This window comes from Lycium barbarum, chromosome 11, assembly GCF_019175385.1.
Source record: "Lycium barbarum isolate Lr01 chromosome 11, ASM1917538v2, whole genome shotgun sequence".
NCBI classification, from domain to species: Eukaryota; Viridiplantae; Streptophyta; class Magnoliopsida; order Solanales; family Solanaceae; genus Lycium; species Lycium barbarum.
Window position 1 is genome coordinate 24499713 of NC_083347.1, and position 19961 is coordinate 24519673.

The 19961-nt window shown below is 35.9% G+C and overlaps 2 protein-coding genes across 5 annotated transcripts; one reads left to right on the plus strand and one right to left on the minus strand.

Moving 5' to 3' along the window:
- Positions 1 to 3057: 3057 nt before the first annotated feature.
- LOC132617317 (putative protein FAR1-RELATED SEQUENCE 10) lies at positions 3058 to 6531 on the minus strand. Of its 2 annotated transcripts, XM_060332294.1 has the most exons (4): positions 6280 to 6531; positions 4838 to 5979; positions 4306 to 4749; positions 3058 to 3999 (listed from the first exon to the last, which is right to left on the minus strand). In XM_060332294.1, exons 2-4 carry the CDS (start codon positions 5861 to 5863, stop codon positions 3394 to 3396), a joined length of 2076 nt encoding a protein of 691 aa, XP_060188277.1. In that variant the 5' UTR covers positions 5864 to 5979; positions 6280 to 6531; the 3' UTR covers positions 3058 to 3393. The 2 variants fall into 2 exon arrangements, with proteins under 2 accessions (XP_060188277.1, XP_060188276.1); XM_060332293.1 differs by having other exon boundaries at positions 4838 to 6531.
- A 1978-nt stretch (positions 6532 to 8509) lies between these two features.
- On the plus strand, positions 8510 to 15604 carry LOC132618184 (putative pentatricopeptide repeat-containing protein At5g09950). Of its 3 annotated transcripts, XM_060333248.1 has the most exons (6): positions 8510 to 9363; positions 9570 to 13277; positions 13392 to 13512; positions 13600 to 13694; positions 13854 to 15097; positions 15197 to 15604. In XM_060333248.1, the coding sequence occupies exons 1-2, from the start codon at positions 8694 to 8696 to the stop codon at positions 12092 to 12094; spliced, it is 3195 nt and encodes a 1064-aa protein (XP_060189231.1). In that variant the 5' UTR covers positions 8510 to 8693; the 3' UTR covers positions 12095 to 13277; positions 13392 to 13512; positions 13600 to 13694; positions 13854 to 15097; positions 15197 to 15604. The 3 variants fall into 3 exon arrangements, with proteins under 3 accessions (XP_060189231.1, XP_060189229.1, XP_060189230.1); XM_060333246.1 differs by having other exon boundaries at positions 13392 to 13694; XM_060333247.1 differs by lacking the exon at positions 13854 to 15097 and having other exon boundaries at positions 13392 to 13694.
- Positions 15605 to 19961: the final 4357 nt, after the last annotated feature.

The following is a 19961-nucleotide window of genomic DNA, read 5'->3' on the forward strand; positions in this document are numbered from 1 at the left end:
GGTGAATACATACACAAGAATCTTTTAACAAAGTCTCTTAGCTGGGACACAAGATAACTATGGTCCAAATGAGATGAAACAGTGCTTGCTATACATAATATTAACCACATAATGAGAACATTACACAGGAAGAATTGTCACCGGAAAACAATTCGAAGGAGAGGAATAAATTTTGAAGAGAGAGTATTTGATTCCACCATTTTGCAGAAACCAAAACATTCAAGAAATCATTCTCAACACTAGTTGGTTTTTCAGTCACCTGTTTACTGATCAAACGCTAGAAGAGGCAGAATCAGTACACAAGTAGGCTAATTTGTTATACATTTGTAAAGCTTTCAATGTTAACCCAATAACCTGATCTGGCACCTTATTTAAAGCTTATTTTCATTTTCCTAAGCTATACATATAATTCTCATGGGTCGGAAGACCGCAAGTAGCATAATGTCATCCATGTACTAGAAAGAAAAATGGTTTGTTGCAGCGGTTAAATCAGCATATGCTGAAAGGTACTTGATACATGAGATCTAGTTAATGTAGTCAGTCAGCTTAGATCTGATAGGTAATGGCCCTCACCTCTATGCTCTATGAAAGTTCCTCCCAACTCTACAGTGCACATGAAACCAGTAAGCACCAGAAATAGTCGCATCCAATTCAAGTATACAAAATTACTTCTCATGACTGCCTCTAGAAATAGAGAAAGAAACAAACAAGAATAATAAAACTTTTCTCATCATTATCAAGAACCCATGAACAGCCATATCTGAATTATAGATCTTTGTCCAATGGCTTTTGTTTGAGCCAGGCAAACTTCCATAGTGAAACTTGCCGAGTTCACCACATGATTACATTTAGAAGATCATGTAAAATAGTTTAAGGAAGTATATGATTTTTTCTGAACTTCAATAGTGAAACTACAATTCTCCATCATTCAAAAAAAAAAAAAAAAAAAAAAAGGAAGAGAGAGACATAAGTTAAAACTAAGCGTGGTTGAGGACTGACCTCACATCCAGCAATAGCTTTAGTTAGATCATTTATGGAGCCAACTAATTAACAGTCACCAAAGTTTATGAATCGTTAAATTGTTAATTCTTTCAACAATCCGAAATGAATATGAATACACAAGCAAGAAAAGTAAACACATAAGAAACATGCCACGAAAAGGAAAAGTAATGTGGCGAGCAACTGCCTAATGAGTAATGACAGTTTGAAAGCAAATTTCGAAGTTTTAAAATAATTTCATTTTTTTCAACCACCTAATATGGAAATGAACAACTGCCTTGCAAAAGAAAAGACATGAAAAACTCCAACTATTCTATATGACTTACCTTTGCAAGTCTCCCACTCATTTACAGAAAACCTTTGACCAAGAAATACATCAATCTCTGAACTTCTCCTTTTAAATCTTTCCGTACAGAGGAAATTTCTGGACATAGCAACAACATCATCACCGGGCTTCCATCAACGAAGCTTATTTTGCAGTTAGGAAATCCACATTATAAAGGAGAATAATTATTCAAGTGAGTAACATTAAAATTGAATCCTGATTTCAACTTCAATCCCAAATGTGAAAAATGGCATTGGTGCATGCCCGCTTTGCAGATGACTTGCTTATGTATTGCAGGGCTGACAGATCTTCCATACGACTTTTGTTGGCAGCTTTTAATCATTTCTCCAATGTATCTTGACTCAAGGCAAATATGGAAAGAAGCTCGTTCTATGTGGCTGGGGTGACTCAGGGAACCAAATGTTGAGTAGAGTTCTCCTTGGGAACCATGCCATTGAAATACTTAGGAGTGCCATTGTTAGCCAGGAAACTATCCATCAGTCAGTGTATGCCACTGGTTGAGAGAATTGCGGCTAGGGTGAGATGTTGGACTTCAAGATTTCTCTCTTATAGTGGAAGGGTCCGGTTGATTAAGAGTGTGCTTTTTTGAGATGCAAACTTACTTGCCTAAGAAAATTACTGGAATAGTCACAAGCATCTGCAGAAATTTCCTTTGTACAGGCTCGGGTGATCATTATAAAAAGGCCCTAGTGGCTTGGGATACAATATGTCAGCCTAAATCCACTGGGGGGCTCAATATCCTGAACTTCTACAACTAGTATAAAGCAGCACTTCTCAAGTTGTTATGGGCAGTGGCAAAAAAGAAAGACAAGCTATGGGTCCAATTGGTGCACAGTTTCTACATCAAAAGAGGGTCTGTAGAAACAATTCAGACACCTAAGCAATCAAGTGGGTTGGTTCGAAAAGTGTTTGATGCAAGATCATGGTTAGTTGCTGGTACATCATGTATATATAAGCTGGATAAATTTGTAGACTCAACTGGTTTCAGCATTAAAAAGGCATACCAGTATTTTCTTCCTCAGTATCCCAAAGTTGCCTGGAAGAAACTTGCACTGGTAAAAGGACTCATTCCCAAGCATAGCTTCATTCTTTGGTTAGCTCTCCACAAAAGACTATCAACTGTTGACAGGGTAGCAAAATGGGGCATAAATGTCGACGCTAATTGTGTATTGTGTAATGCTCAAACTGAAGAGACTCTTGCTCATTTATTACATGAGTGCTCTTTTGGCACACAAAAATGGTCAAAACTGTTGAATTGGTTAGGTGTTCAAAGGCAGGCGCTTTCCTGGGAGGAAGAAATCAGGTGGCTGTCTGAAGTGGTTAACAACAGGTTGCCTAAGAACAACATACTGGGTTTCTTATATGCTGCAACTGTTTATCATATTTGGATAGAGTGAAATGGTCGGAGATTCCAACAAAAAAAGAGGGACAGTGTGACTATCTTGAAGGAAATTGCACTGAAACTGCATATTGCTGGACAAAAACAGTACAAATGGACAGGAGTATTGAATACTATGCAAGGATATCCCTAACTACATTGTATAGATATAGATAGGAATCCTTGTAATACAAGTTAGTTTACATTTGGATCTTTACTTGAAGCGGTACCTGGAGTCAAAAAGGACTAGTAGTGTAATTGTGCTCAATTTGGTTGAATAAAATTTATACATTTGACCAAAATAAATAAATAAATAATTTGTTAAGTTGAGCGATAAACTAAAATACAACTGAATCCCATTAGTGAAAGTCACCTCCAAAGGAAATGTACATGGTGACATGATACTTTTTATGACTCATGCGTTTCTATTCAGCCATTAGTCAACTCCAAGAGCAAGCAAAGAGCAAAAAAATCATCGAAAGAAAGCCTGCTGAAAATTAAGAAGAATTTGCTTTTTACCGACTCTACGTGGTTTTCCACGTTGAAACTGTTAACTTTTTTGCTACAAACTAAAAGTACATACAGCCTAATTTCTTTCTCAAATGTTCCTCCCAAAATCTTTAGTTCCCTAGTATTGCTAAAGTAGCCACCAGGCAATACATCGTAAGCGCTAGAGCCCGCTGACATTGATAGGTGCTGAACTCACAGCAACTTCATCCACAGTAGGCATATTCTGTACATGCTCAAGGAGCTGTTTGAGCTCTCTATTAACATAATTAATACGCTGTTTAGACATGAATGATTCTGAATATAGACTTCCACTAAGATCATGGAAAACTTGAGAATACTCATTAGCACTACTTTGAACAACTGAATCATCCAGCAGAGCTAAGGAACTCTCTAGTCTCCATCGAAGTGGATAATATTTTTCTGGGATTTGAAAGTAGTTCTTAGATACTAGCACTCGTATTGAATGTCGGCACAAAATGCCAGAATGCTCAAATTCCTTACAAGAACAGTGAACTTGCTCATCTTCATGAATCCAAATCACAAGACACTCTGCTTCCATCTTCTTGTAATGCCTCACAAGATATGAGCTATTAGCCATTTCCGTTATTGAGTACTGCATGGATAGCATAATCTCATGCTGCATGACATTGAAAGCATAAGGCGTAAGAATGCTCCTAGCATGTTCTTCAAGAGGTAGGCAAGTCTTAGCAGGGATATAAAGTTGCTTTTCCTTCTTGTGATTCCCAAAGTTGGTGACTAAACCAACCTGCAACAGTTTAAAGTGTGCAGAATTTGTCATCAAATCATGTACTAGACATGTCAATAAAGCAAAGTTAAATAATTATAAGTGCAGAGGCGGATCTAGGATTTGAAACTTATGGGTTCCTATAATGACCTAAAGTTAATTTTTTTGAGGTAATTTTTTTTTTGAGGACCTAAAGTTAATATACAACAATAACTGGGTTCACAGTCAAATATTTATAGATGCTTAATGGATCTTTCTAATACATATACAGGGGATGGACAAAAGCTACTAGGTTCATGTGAACCCCAGATTATAACTATATTGTACCTGCTCAAAGAATAAGAGTAAGCTTGATTGAGGGCTCAAGATATTCTTCATGAATGTCTCTACCATTTTCCAATACTCAATGGTCATTGTTCGGGCCAGGAAAAAGTTCCGCATGTAAGAAATTGGCCAGGATGCTCGATAAGAGAGAAGAAGAGCGATGTGCTTATCTGAACCAAGTCCAAACCGAGCAACCAGTTGATTCCATTGATGCTCAAAGTCCTCTACATTTTCCAGTCGACACAACATATCAAACTCAGATTTAAAATCTGGATACTGTAATCCAAGGGGCAAGGAGAACCAACTAGATAATTTTGAGAGAACTTGCCATATACATATAACATGCTTAGTGTTAGGCATCTCGCGTGCTATAGCATCTCTTAACCCTGAATCTATATCAGTCACAATTGTCTGCGGTTGTCTTCCTCTCATGAATCGAACAAAGGACTGCATAGAAGAAAAACCAACTGTCAAATAAATGTGAATGCGGATGCCCAAAAAAAAAAAAAACACACACAAGCTTTCTTTCCCTAACCTGTAAGGCCCAAGAGAATGACTGTGATGTCTCATCTTGCAGAAGAACACATCCAAGAAAAAGTGCATTCCCATGATTGTCAATTCCAAACCACACACCAAGTAGCATATTATAGGTGATAGAGCGGTATGTGGTGTCAAAAGTGGCCGCATCACCAAAGAAAGAATATGCATGAAGTGAGTGTCCATATGACCATGCGATGTTTTCCACTCTGCCATTTTCATCGGTAGTAAAACTGTAAACGAACCCCTCATCCTTTTGTTCTGAGGCTTTGCAAGCCTCAAGAAGCTCCAAAAGATCATTTTCCCTTTTCTCTGTGATCAAAGCATCATTCTCCTGAACAGTTTTCTTACACGTCCTGACAAAATTTCTGACATCTTTTTCTATGAAAGGCAACTGACCCGGTTGAACTCCCTTTTCTACTTCCAGCACCTTCACTATCCGATTGACAGGAAAACCAGCTTTGGACAGCAAAAGAATCCGTTCCTGGTCAGCCTCTTGGATTTTTCGGTATGCAGGAAGTAGTCGAACTTGATCATCTTCCAATAATTCATGGTTATGAACATTACTAAACTGAGAAACATACCATTGTGCTACACCATCAACAATTTCTTTCGTCAAGTACAGCTTTGCATCACATCCACACCGTACTGATTTCCTATCCCTAGGGTGTTCCACATTGGCCTTCTTCCTTGGTTGATTAAATCCAGATCGGTAACACACAAAATCCCTTCTATAAATCCCCAAATTTTGGCTTTCTGTTGAACGCGCTTTTCTAATAGAAAACCCGTTCTTCCTAGCAAAGTTGCTATAATATTCAAATGCTTCATCATCACTTTTAAATATCTGACCAACATATGGAGTAAAGAAATTATCTTGGGACGAAGACGACATTGTTTCACACTTTTCCCTTTGAGAAACATCTGCTGGTTGATCATCTCCATCGGCTTTTATGTAACACTTCCAATCTCCACAAGGGCATTGTTGTCTTTTAATCCAAATGTCATTCAATGGCTTTGCTGCCATTATCTCTATAACGATACACACAAACAAGCTTTCTAAACCCAATAAAAGTTCCTCAAAGCTGACTTTTTTATTCCCAAAACCAAAGCAACTCTTCAAGAAACTTCCAATAACATATTCTAATCATCAAATCAAGAAAACCCCACTTCATTTCAAAGAAAGAAAACAACAGAAAAGCCAATAAATCTTGAATTGGGCACCTATGCTATATGACTAGAGAATAATAAATTACAAGGGAAAATAGAGAATTTATTCAAGAATATCACAGATACAAAAATGAGCACTATTGAGTAGAATAATCAGTTTTTAATGAACCTTCAATTGCAAAATTAAAAAGAAACAACAAAAGCCCAATTCAAATATGATGAAACAAAAATTTTGGGGTGAACAAGTGAAGATGGTGAGAATGATTTGCTTACCAAGTGTCAAAAAGTTGCAATCTTTGTAGATAAAATTAGCATGCTGAACTCATTGAAGAACCCAACTCTCTGATATTTTTGTAGTGGCGCTTTGGGTTCTCCATGGTCCAATCTTTCAGCACAATCTCTTTTTTTGTTTTTGGTTTTTCTTTTCTTCTTCTTTTGGGAATTTAGTACGAAGTCAAAGGTATACTGAAGATGGAAAAGAGGTTCACTGTTTGGATGGGCGTGACCCAGTCTATACTGTTGCATCATTAATTCAAATACGCTTAATGCATATGCAATCCCTCCTTTTTTTATTTTTTATTTTTTATTTTGACACTTTAATTAAGTGTGATTTCTATTGAACCTTTAAATTTAGCCCAAGTATGCCAGCGTTCAGGTATGTTTTACTAACTATCTGGTAATAATTTACGTAGAAAAGTCTCATTTCGAATAGTTCAGATATGAAATACAAAAAAAAAAGTGATAGTTGAGGTGCATTTTTAACCCTTATCTCTAGTTATTTTGATTATTATTTAAACTTTATTATATTATTAAATTTTTTGTTATCTAGAAAAGAGTCAATTTATGTAAAACTGATTTGGTATCGAAGCTCTACTTCTGCTCTCCTCTCCCAACATTGTTATCTACTTAAAAGAGTCATTTCATGTATAATAATCAATTTGGTGCGACCAAAGTTCTAATTGTTTTTCGTTCTTACTCACCTCTTTCACCAACACATATATCGAATAACTCAATCCAGTAAAATTAGACAGACGAAAGAAATCACCGAACTTCATTATCTCCGCTAAAAAATAAATTTAAGACCTCATGAAACCTAGTAAGATTCTATTTACAGGCCGAATAAATTCAAATTACTAACCTTTTTAAATCGAAAAAAGAAAAAAGATGAATGCGACCAAGTTAAATAGTTGTATATTGATATATTCCCTCCTTTTCATTTTACTTGGATCTTATATTAAGAATATATATTTTTTACTTGTCTATTTAAAAAATCAAGATGGATTTTTTTTTTCTAATATTGCTTTTATCATTAAGTAACTATATAAAATAATAGTAGTAGTCAAACTTATTTCTAAAATATAATTGATAAGATAGTTTAGAAAATAAGTCCCTAATACATTTTTTTCCAAAGGAAGTACCAAATCCCCAGGCAAGTAAAATAGAAACGAACTTGCACCCCCCCCAAAAAATAAAAAATAAAATGGAAACGAACGAGTAGCACTTCAGTAGAGCAAATATTATCGGGCAATCTGCGCGATTGTCCTTCATACGGACTGGTCTTTAATTTTTGCTCCTCAATTTGCTGGTCTTTTGGTTCGAAATCTAGTAGAGTAAAAAATAATAATAATTTCGAAAGATATAGGTTTCTATGAACCTATGCTTATTCGGGCGAAGTTACACATAACCTATGCCGGAGACGGCAGACCTTACCTTATAAGGTAAACTTTTAGTTATGCCTTAAGACATTTTTGCCTTAAGATATTTTTGCAAAAGCCTTGTCTTGCAATTTTTTTTTTTTTGACTGAGCGGGGATTGAACCCAGAACTTCAGGATATTTTCGGCTACCTTTTTAAGTGAAGAATAAAAATTAAAGACCAGCAATTTGAGTGGCAAAAATTAAAGACCACCCCAAAAGACGGCAATCCACGCAAAAAAATGAATATTATCAACCCAAAAAAAAAGAGCAAATATTATCGAACTGAAATGAGTATTTAAATATTGTACCAGACCATGAATTAAGGTATTTATCGATCGGTTCGGTTTATCAATTTTCGATTTATAAATACCTTCAATCGATAATCAAACCGATAAGATATTCGTTATCAATTTTTTATTCTTAACTGTTCTATTTTTGGTATAACCAATAAGAAAATATTCCACTAATTATTTTTTACTTTCTTTGTCTTCATGTATACACTGTCTACTGCCCTCATGCATAACAAGGCAGATCCACTCTACTGTCAACTCAAACAAAATAAAGCCAAAATAAATGTACAAATTAAAGCATTGTATACTTGAGCAGATCCACTCCACTGCCAACGCAACATAGGGTTTGTAAATAATTTAAAGCCACTATTATATAACTAGGAATATAAAAGTAATTTTAATATAAATTTATTGGTTATCAATTTAATCATTAATTAAATCGTTGAAATCATAAATAACCCTATAAAAAAAAATTTACAACCTATTACTCAATAACACGATATCTATAAATCAATAAAATTTTAATTCTATTTATCGGTTAAACTGATTTTCACACACCCTGCCGCAAACAACCTTATACCGTCATGCATTTTTTGAAGTCATCGACCCAAATTTTTTAGAGCGCTGAGAATGGCGCCAAGATAAACATGAAGCACAACACAGCCTTTTTTCCTCTCAATCAGGGGTAACCATTTCTCGCCATGTTTATGACAGCAATGATACAAACCCGAAACAAACTACTCCATCAAAATCCAAACCCCACTCTTTTTTTCAGCACATTTGCATCTTCCATTCTTCACTCTTTTCCAAATAATCACTCTACTAGAACAAAAAACATATCTTTTCATCAAACCCAAGAACCAGTAATTCAATCAAAAGACTCCACTAATCTCTTAAATAACAATACAAATCAAGACACGTGTGAGTTTTTAGTGCAAAAATACAGGTTTTCAAATTCTGAAAACGATGCTCAAAGACTTCATTTGGATATTATAAAACACGGGGTTGATCAAGATTTGTATTTGTGTAACACCCTTATTAATCTATATGTTAAAAATGCTGATTTGATATCTGCTCATGAGGCGTTCGATGAAATGCCTGAACGAAATTTAGTCACTTGGGCGTGTTTGATTACGGGTTATTCTCAAAATGGGATGCCTGATGAGGCATGTCGAGTTTTTCAAGAAATGGTTTCGTCGGGTTTTATTCCTAACCATTATGCTTGTGGTAGTGCTTTGAGGTCTTGTCAGGGTTTAGGTGTTTTTGGGTTGAGGTTAGGGATGCAAATTCATGGTTTGCTTTTGAAAACAGGACATGCTTCTAATGAAGTTGTGTCCAATGTATTGATCTCGATGTACGGAAGTTGTGCAGGTAATCAGAGGCGGATCCAGTAGTTAAACTCTACAGATTCAACCTTTAAGATTCTTAGCATTGAACTCATTGTATTTTAAAATTGTGGGTTCATGTGTACTATTTATTGTAATTTTCATAAATTTTTACACGTAAATTTATGCACCGCGTCGAAAGTTATGTGTTCAATTGAACCCCTACCTAATTTGTTACATCCGCCCCTGCAGGTAATGGTGATTCTGCTTGGCGTGTTTTTGAAGAGATAGAGAATAAGAATTCAGTATCTTGCAATTCTATTATTTCGGTTTACTCTCAGCGAGGCGTGGTTTCTGCATTTGAGCTCTTCTCTTATCTGCAAAAAGAGGATTTGGGGTTTACTTTTAAACCAACTGAGTTCACTTTTGGCAGCTTAATTACTGCTGCTGCTAATCTTGTTAATTGTGGTTTGCTTTTACTGGAGCAGCTTTTGGGAAATATTGAAAAGTCTGGACTTTTAGAAGACTTGTATGTAGGCAGTGCTTTGCTTAGTGGTTTCGGAAGGTTTGGGTCTCTCGATACAGCAATGAAGGTTTTTAAGCAGATGGGTGCAAGGAATGCAGTGTCCTTGAACGGGCTCATGGTCGGATTGGTGAGACTTGGTCAGGGAGAAGAAGCAGCTAAGATTTTCATGGAGATGAGAGACTTGGTTAAGATAAATTCTGATTCGTTTGTGGTTCTTTTCAGTGCATTTCCTGAATTCTCTTCGTTGGAAGAAGGGGAAATAAGGGGCAGAGAGCTTCATGCATATGTTCTCCGAACGGGTTTGTGCAACTCTAAGGCTGCTATTGGAAATGCTCTGATTAATATGTATTCTAAATTTGGTGAAATCCAAATTGCCCATTCTGTTTTCCAGGTCATGGTTGATAAGGAGTCGGTATCATGGAACTCTATGATCTCTGCTCTAGATCAAAGTGATTGTTTTGAAAATGCACTATCGACCTTCCAAACTATGAGGAGGACTGGTTTGATGGCTTCAAATTACTCATTGATAAGTGCTTTGAGTTCTTGCGGAAGCCTGAATTGGATAGGATTGGGGAAACAACTGCACAGTGAAGGGATAAAATTAGGACTTGATTTTGATGTTTCAGTGTCTAATGCTCTCCTTGCTTTATATGCTGATACTGGATGTGTGGCTGAATGCAAGATATTGTTTACCTTGATGCCAGAACATGATATAGTTTCATGGAATACCATTATCGGCGCATTAGGTGATTCTGAGACATCTATTTCTGATGCTATAGAGTACTTCATACAGATGATGTGTTCTGGATGGAGTCCTAACAATGTGACATTTATAAACATCCTTTCAGCAATATCACCTCTTTCTCTTATTGGTCTTGTTCGTCAAATCCATGCTCTGGTGCTAAAATATAATGCAATGCATGCTAATTCTATTGAAAACACATTTCTTGCTTGCTATGGTAAGTGTGGGGAAATGGATGACTGTGAGAACATATTTTCTGGGATGTCTGACAGGAAGGATGATGTGAGTTGGAATTTAATGATTTCTGGGTATTTACACAATGAGGTCTTACCAAAAGCCATGGATTTAGTTTGGCTTATGCTGCAAAAGGGTCAGAAATTAGATGGCTTCACATTTGCCTCTGTTCTTAGTGCATGTGCCTCAATCGCAACATTGGAGCACGGCATGGAAGTTCATGCTTGTGCGATTAGAGCCTGTTTGGAATCTGACGTCGTTGTTGGGAGTGCTCTTGTTGATATGTATGCCAAATGTGGAAGAATAGATTATGCTTCAAGGTTTTTTGATTTAATGCCTGTACGGAATATATATTCATGGAACTCAATGATATCTGGTTATGCACGGCATGGACATGGACATAAATCACTAGAGCTTTTTACAAAAATGAAGCTGGAAGGTCAAACACCCGACCATGTCACATTCGTTGGTGTCTTATCAGCTTGTAGCCATGTAGGATTTGTCGAGCAAGGCATGGACTACTTTGATTCCATGAGCAAACACTATGGCCTGACACCTCGGATTGAGCATTTCTCTTGCATGGTTGATATCCTGGGTCGGGCCGGGAAGATGAATAAGTTGGAGGACTTCATCAATAAAATGCCATTAAAGCCCAATGCACTCATCTTGAGGACTGTGCTTGGAGCCTGTGGTCGAGCAAGCAGTCGTAAAACAGATCTAGGTAGGAAAGCTGCCCACATGCTCATAGAGTTGGAACCTCATAATGCTGTGAATTATGTGCTTCTCGCAAATATGTATGCTTCAGGAGGGAAGTGGGAGGATGTAGCAGAGGCTCGGCGTGCAATGCGAGAAGCAACGGTAAGGAAAGAAGTTGGATGCAGCTGGGTTAGCATGAGAGATGGTGTTCATGTTTTTGTTGCTGGTGATCAATCACATCCAGATAAACATGCAATTTATGAAAAACTTAAGGAATTGCACAAGAGGATTAGGGACGCAGGGTATGTACCACAAATCAAATATGCCTTGTATGATCTTGAACTGGAGAATAAGGAAGAACTCCTTAGCTATCATAGTGAAAGACTTGCAGTTGCCTTTGTTCTTACACGGAAATCAGATATGCCGATAAGAATAATGAAAAACCTTCGAGTTTGTGGGGACTGTCACTCTGCCTTCAAATACATATCACAAGTTGTTGGTAGACAAATAGTATTACGAGACTCCAACAGATTTCATCATTTTGCTGATGGTAAATGTTCATGTAACGATTACTGGTGATAGATCAAATGCTGTCTAACTTGGAGATAGGGATGCTACTTAATGAGGCATTGACAGACCAAAGCAATCAAAAAGTTTCAAGCATGTCATGTCTGAAGTATGGGGAGAGAAGCAGTTAGTGTGCAAGGGTGTTGCAGGTGAGGACCCCAACATGAAGTTATTAAAACGTGCCATAATCTTGGTGTTGTTTGAATTACTTTCCATATTTCTTAAACATTTTATGACATGAATTGGCTAGAATGACAACAAATGACACCATGAAATCAAAGCAGTATGGACAATGTATGGAGAATTAAGAATATCAAATCCAATGTAAACCTTTGTTGGTAGACAAAAAGTATTATGAGACTGCTCCTGCAGATTTCATCATTTTGTGCACTTGCTCAGCGGTCAATGAAGTTGGAATGGGCCATGGGAAACCAGGGTTGAAAACTTCAAATCCCTGCAGAGCCAGCAAGATGTTAGGTGATTTCTTCCCATTTGTAAAAATAGTGTGGACAGAGTTACCCATGTACCTGTACTGGTGGGAGGTAGCAGTTACCAAGTAAATTAGTCAGGGTGTGCACAAGCTGGCCCGGACACCATTGTTATTAAAAATACAGATTTCTTCTTTGTTTTTGCTGATGGGAAGAGTTCATGTAATGGTTATTGGTGATAGATCAAATGCTGTCTAACTTAGAGAAAGAGATGTTGCTTAATGGGGCATTTCGAAACAGACGAAGCAATGGGAAAGGTTCAGCATGTCGTGTATGAAGTATGGGAAGGGAAACATTTAGCTTGTAAGGATTGAATTAATTATTCTGGTGGCGACCTCAACCTGACGTTACTAAAATGTACCATACTCCTGGTATTTTATTGTATTGCTTTCCATATTGCCATATTTGTTTGATATTTTATGGCATAAATTGGTTAGAGTGACAGCAAATGACAACATGAAACCAAAGTTGCATGTGTTGGGTAAACTGTATTGAAGTTGGTCTTGCACAATAAAGGCCTTTGGTTTTGCTGGAGGATTTCATTGCGCAGACTCCACAGATCATATAAAGTCTTTGATTAAGGAACTCATCCCTCAGGGGAGTGGTTTCATGGGAAGGGTTGTCTTGTGTGCTAGCTGAGCACACAGCCAAGGTACTCTATAGATACTGCGGGGTGAGAATGACGCCAACTTATTGATCAAAGGCAGGTAATGTTCATGAGCAGTATGTCTTCCTTTGGTAACTTGTCTTCTTCATCTCAAAATGTTTGATAAAAGTGTATATTAACCAGAAGGTTTTACTTCTGTACTGTACTTGTGCAGGACTGAGTCCTCTTGTCCAGGCTGCAAATAGCTACAACTAGTTTTACATTACAGATGGGCACAATATCATGCAGGATGATGAACTGCATCATCAATCATTAGGAGAGGCAATAATGAAGATGTAGGTTCCCTTCAATGCGGAGACAGATTCTTTATCAGAATTACTTTATAGAATGTTGAATGAGTTGGTTGGAATTTCTCACTCTAGGAAAAGCATGTTTTGGCAAAGAGAAGAATTTTGTCAGTGTTTATGCACTGATTAAATTCTGACAGGGGTGAAGTTGATTAAATGGGATAAGACAGGTTTGTTCATTTTACCAATATCTTGTCTTTATTCTTTTTTGAATTAACATGGGTAATGCACGGATATCTCGTCCTATGTTTGCAATAGCATTCACTTTGTTAACTTCTCCTTATAAGTCATAAGCCCAAAACATAATTCATCTTATATTTTCTTTCTAGATTTAATCCTATATTGTCACATCCAAATTGATGATGACTACTTCCTCACACTGAAGTATTACAAAGGGACTGAATTTGGAAACAAGTAAAGAGTAGATACAAGCACGGGCAACTAGGATCTTAGATATTGTTACAAAAAGTGATGCAGTGATCCATGGACTGGATCCAAAGATATCTCAAAGCTGCTGGAAAGAGAAGAAACAAGAAGAATTGTTATTTTTTACTATATAATATAAGAGGGAATGTGAGGACTTTTGTAGTCCTCACAAGAGTTTCCCAAATTTTTAAAAACTTTTTAATTAATTACTTTTATGTCCTAATTTTATTTATTTAAGTAAATTTTTTGATTTTTTATTTTTAAGGTCTACTTTTCAAAAGCTATCGAACCTGGGGACTTTTGTAGTCCTCACAATAATTTCTAATTCTTTTTAAAAAAATTAATTAATTACTTTTAGGTCCTAATCTTATTTATTTAAGTCAATTTTTTTATTTTTTATTTTTAAGGTCTACTTTTCAAAAGCTATCGAACCTTCTACCTCATTTTTCATGTTCTTTGATTTTCTGGTTCGTGCTCGATATCCGCATTTAAGCCCAATTAATCTAGATAATTAGCACTGTATCGCGCCTATTCGGAGGGAACGCTTCCTCCAAAGATTTTTTCCGTATCCATGTTCGAACCCCTAATCCCTAATTAAGAGAGGAGCAGCTCCATCCGCTGCACAAGTTAAATTATGTATTTGTCTTAAAAGTTCATTAACTATGTATAGATTATTTATTTAGAACTAAATAACTTCAGAAAATTAGGATACATAAGTTATAAATGTCAAATTCTAGCTCCGCATTTGATTTGAAGTAAATAATTTTATCAAAATGGAAGTTAAAATATTAAAGCAGTGGAATGAAAATTTTGCTTTTATATAATTACCCACTTGTGGGATTACAATGGGTATATGGTTGTTGTTGTTGTTGTTGTTGTACACTTGTACTAACACAGATTATATTTTTTTAGTTAAAATATCTACTTTTATATCTTGAGTTTGGGCCCGGGCTTAGCACGGACCTCACATAACTAGTATTATAATAAATGTGTATTTGGTATGAAGGAACATGTTCTCCAAAAAACATCTTTTAGGAAAAAGGTTTCTATTTTGTTTATCCAGTCAACATCTGGATTGGAACCATAGACCTTGGCCATTCATTATCCCGATTATCCTCTCTGCTCAAAAGTTATAGCAAGAGTTCAAGTAAACTTGCCATCTTTGCTCCTATTTGGCTTTCATTGTTTTGAGTCCCGAATTGCCCTTTAGTTATTCCTGACCGTCATTCACTTGAACCTTGACCAGGTTATGAAAGTGATAGTAGCTCTATAAAACTACAATTTGTTGCTAAGTTGGTTGGAGATTGCGATGATGACTGCAGTATTCCCTTGGGTAAGAATCTGAAGAAGGTTAATGCCAAGTTCATAACTATTTCACGGAACAGAAACACCAGAACGCAAGCCTACCAGGACGATGTATCTCAGAGAAATGACTCTATATCTTTACTAAAATTGGAGCATTTGTCATCCTTCCAGCCCTTGCTCATTTTAGGAATTGAAAGACGGGTCATGTGCAGTTATTTCCATGACTTGTATAAATACTTTGCACAAAATATTCTATTTCTCTTACTAATATAGTGAAACAATATAAGTTTGTGAAAGTCCCTGTTAACTCTCGAGGTGAATGATCATTTGGAGTTGTAGATTAACTGTACTTCTTATCATCACATATTTACAGTATTACGTTAGCAATAAGTGATTCTTGAGTGTCGTTTTCATTCTAGGTGTCACCACAATAACTAGCGAAAATCTAGTGCTGGTTAGAACAAGCTGCATATATTGTGAATCCCCTCAGGATAGTAAAGCCTGTTCCGTTTAGTGTATCTTCAGATCAAGTGCAGATATAATCATCGGTTAGCTTTTTCTATATACTAGTAAGACTCAAGAACTTAAAAGAATACGGATGTGCCGTTTCGGCTTCGATAGATCCGAGTGAACTCGCTATCATTTGTACCTATACGTGGAGTGGATTTAGACATTTGGCTCGTTTGGTACGAGGAATGAGGATAAATAATTCCGAAATTATATTTTAGATGATTTTATCTCATATTTGATTGAAATAAAATCGTGCTATTACTAATCCTGAGATTAGTTATCCCGGGATTGTAGTGTTATTTTATTCCTGTGGGAGGGTGAAATAACTAATCCGTGATAACTAATCCCAAGATAAGTTATCCTCGATAACTTGTTTCCAAAGGACCCCTTACACCTTTGTTTAGATGATTGTTATGTATTGTTTCATATATCATATATTGTATTGTTTTGATGAACACAATATTCGGATAAATTGTATCGTCTATTGTTGTTACATAATGAGACATACGTAATTTGAAGAATAAACCTACAATTGAACGGGCTCAACAATAAGAATCGGTAATGGACACAAAACCATCTATTCTGGCTCTATATTTGTTCGAATATAATGCAAGGTAATGTATGTGATGGTCGTTATCATATATATATATATATATATAAAAGCAGGCAAAAGGCCTCCTGATGTGGCATCATAGAATCACAAGATTTGCATTTTTCTCTTTTTTCCAAAAATTTTAGGGGGAAAACTCCTTTAAACCGCATAAAATACTAGCTTCTAGCACTCCTCTGTTTAGGATGCAAAGGGATCTTTGCCTTCATTCGTTTTCAATGCCCCTCTTGTGAAATTGAGCATTGCTAAACGATTATAAATTATTGTGCCAATTTCCCTGAGTTCATAAACAAAGAGCACAGTGTTACCAAGAATCCATGGTCTGCAGGCACATAATAAATTAAGTTTTAACAATCAAAGAGCACAGTGTTACCAAGAATCCATGGTCTCTAGCCACACAATAAATTTTGTTTTAACGATCGACAAGTAAAATGATAATATCAAAAGCAAAAGTATTAAAACATCAAGTCGCAAAAGCTACAAGCTTCAAGACGAAAAGATGACCTGTGGCAATCTGTTGCCGCCCGAGTGTGAGAACGCTACTGGAGAAAAGCTTGTATAAGGCTTGCTCTAATTATGATACCACCCATACAAAGCATTGACATGCGACCCAAAGGAGCTGCAAGTACAACGTGCTGACTGTACTATACTACTATGTTTCTTCATAACTTGTATGTCCCCATGTGTTATTTAGAATACTTCCAATTGATGGGATATGTGGTAATGTCGAATCTCTTAAGTTATGATCCAGATTATTGCTCTTAAAATGACAGCTTTTAACACCAAATGGCCTTCAAGTTATCTGTATTAAACTTATATTAGGGAATGCTCATACTTATGCTTAATGAGGTCTTTCACCACCGTGTTATCTTAAACCTATCCTATTTTCCATTGAACAAAGTTAGCTGCTACACTGTTTGTATTGCATTTCCTTTTCTCCTTCAAGCCGCCTACAATACTACCTCCTAGCACCACTCTGTTGGCATAAAGCTTTACAACCGTGTGCACAACGGCAAAACTATTTACGGTAAACGAAATTTCATGGAAAGCTGGTTATAGCAAAGATGATCCAACATCTCTACCAGCAATTGAATTTATATTGTATCTCCATTTTCGCCATATGCATTCGCTCTCCTACTATACTCTATTTTAAATCCCTCAGCATATCTATTCTTTTATTATTACTATTACTATTACTATTACTATATTATTATTAGTATATTTCTAAACAAATGTTTGCAAGGTGGCAAGCTTTATTAGCGCCATTTGATTTTACAATTCAATATAAAAAAAGAGTCAGATAATAGTTTCCCTGATTTTCTTACAAGAGAATATTTGAGTTCATGACTCTTATTTCCATTATTTGCAGGATGAGACCGCAGTTTCAACCCCACTCTAATAGAGGACGGGGAGGAAAAGGATCAACCAAAGGAACAGGTAGAGGAACTGTTCTTGTCCAAATGGGTAACCAGAGGCTAATAGCCGACAATATTGCAGGATCTTCTAATATTAATATTAATAAAGAAGACCCTATGTATCAAGAATTTATGGATTTCATAAAATCCAAAAAGAAGGATGATAATACTCCACCTTCATATTCTGGTGCCTTTAATGAGGATGATCATGAGGACACAGATTCATATGATCAAAATGAAAGCCGATAAGTAATACTTCTATTTGAAAATGATGACCTTAAATGGAAAGATAAACCTTGGCAAATAATGCAGAGGTATTTTGATGCAGCGTCATACGCTATCACTACTTATAAGTATAGAATGCATTATGAGATGATTCTCTCTTCCACCGGAACAAGAGAAATTCAACATTTTTATCCTGCTAATAACAGAAAAGTTTATCACTTTTCAAAAATGATAATAATTTTTTTTTCTCCAGCTATATGGGGATTGATTGAGCACACTCAAGGAAAGAGATTATATCCATCCTGAGCAAAAAGTCCCAGTTAAATTTAATTATTGGGATTATGTTGAAAGCTTTCATAAAGCCTTTTTATATGAGAATGCTAATAAGAAAACATTCTTGGTTTATAAAATATGTGCCAATGTTTATAAACAGGGCATACCAAATTGGTTTTGTCAATGGTGGATTAATTATGGTCCATCAGTCAAAATATTACCGGAACTCTTCAAAAGTTTATACACAGAATGGGTTGAAGTTTCTTCCAAGTTAATCGACTTGGAAACTAATAATACATTTTTTGAAGGAATAACTAATATGTATTTGTTCATAGAATTCTCCATTCCATGGATCATGAATTGGTTACTAGTAGTGGGTTATACTCTGCAAAACCTTTCTTGTCTCCATAGAATTTTTTAATGGATCAAGACCAAAAAATGAATTTTAGTCGGGAATCACCCGCAAGACAAAAAATCAGTGAAGAATTTTTCCAACCCATATGGGAACCATTTAGAAAATGGTTTTTTGAAAATTTTAATACTAAAGAACAAACAATTTTTCAAGAAGACTTTTGTAAAGATCTTTCACAAGTCAACAAGATTCTTTTGTTCCTTGGTTTATGGCCAAATATGTCGAATATTATATTTCTATTTTAGAAAGAGAATATAGATTGACTAATGAAGAAATTATTAATACTATATTCCCTCCACAACAATCTTTTCAAATAGAAAAAGATTGATAAGGTCCTTCATTTTGCAGCTTTTTCAAAATTATTTGAAAATGATACTTTGTAAATCACTGCTAGGCATATTAATATTATGCTAAAGCAACAAAATTACGCCAATATTTACATGAGTGTATTATGCCAGTATGTCACGACCCAATTTAGGATCGCGTGGGCACCTACCTTTCCCTCCTCGGTAGGCGAACCCTCAATCAATAACATAGAAATCAGTAAAGACAATTTGAATATTCCAATAACTAATTTCGATTAACAACGGAAATCAATATATAATAAACTCCAATATTGAAAATATTTACAACCGTTAAATAAATAAGACTCTTTTCAAGTTCCCATGACCTGGTCTAGATTAGTACAAGAGTGACTAAATGACACGGATTATTACACTATAAGACCCAACCTCTATCCCGGAATTAAATGGGAGGAGGCCTTCAGATTATACACCGCACATCTCCGAACAGGTTGCAACCAATCACCTGAAACACTCTACACCCAAAAAGGGTGTATCAAGAGCAGTATCAGTACAATCAACGCGTACTGAGTAGGCATCATAGGCCGACAATGGTTAGTAACACATATCAGCAAAAGAATTCACGAATAAACATGATAGTAACTAAATCAAATCATAATCCATGCATCGCTCATTATAACATCAAGATCCTTAAATACTTATCTTCTCTCTAATAATCACAAGACAATTCCACAACTCTAATGTACTAATTCTCACCTTAATGCTGAGTTTTAGATGATCATTTGAATCATGCGGGACATATTATTTTGAGGAAGTTTACATCGTCATGGAAGGAGGACAGTTTTGTTAAGATCATTAACATTGAAGAGGATGAGAGTAGAGAAGAAAATGGTGAGATGGAGATGCATATTTATTCAGATTTCCGTTATAAATGTGAATTAGAAAAAGAAAAAAAAAAG

Excerpts from the sequence above, each read along its gene's own strand:
- LOC132617317 (XM_060332294.1), bottom strand. The coding sequence starts at position 5,863 with ATGGCAGCAAAGCCATTGAATGACATTTGGATTAAAAGACAACAATGC. Across the intron at positions 4,750-4,837 it reads CATTCTCTTGGGCCTTACAG|TCCTTTGTTCGATTCATGAG; the intron begins GTTAGGGAAAGA and ends TCTTCTATGCAG. Across the intron at positions 4,000-4,305 it reads TACTCTTATTCTTTGAGCAG|GTTGGTTTAGTCACCAACTT; the intron begins GTACAATATAGT and ends AAACTGTTGCAG.
- LOC132618184 (XM_060333246.1), top strand. The coding sequence starts at position 8,694 with ATGTTTATGACAGCAATGATACAAACCCGAAACAAACTACTCCATCAA. Across the intron at positions 9,364-9,569 it reads GATGTACGGAAGTTGTGCAG|GTAATGGTGATTCTGCTTGG; the intron begins GTAATCAGAGGC and ends CCGCCCCTGCAG.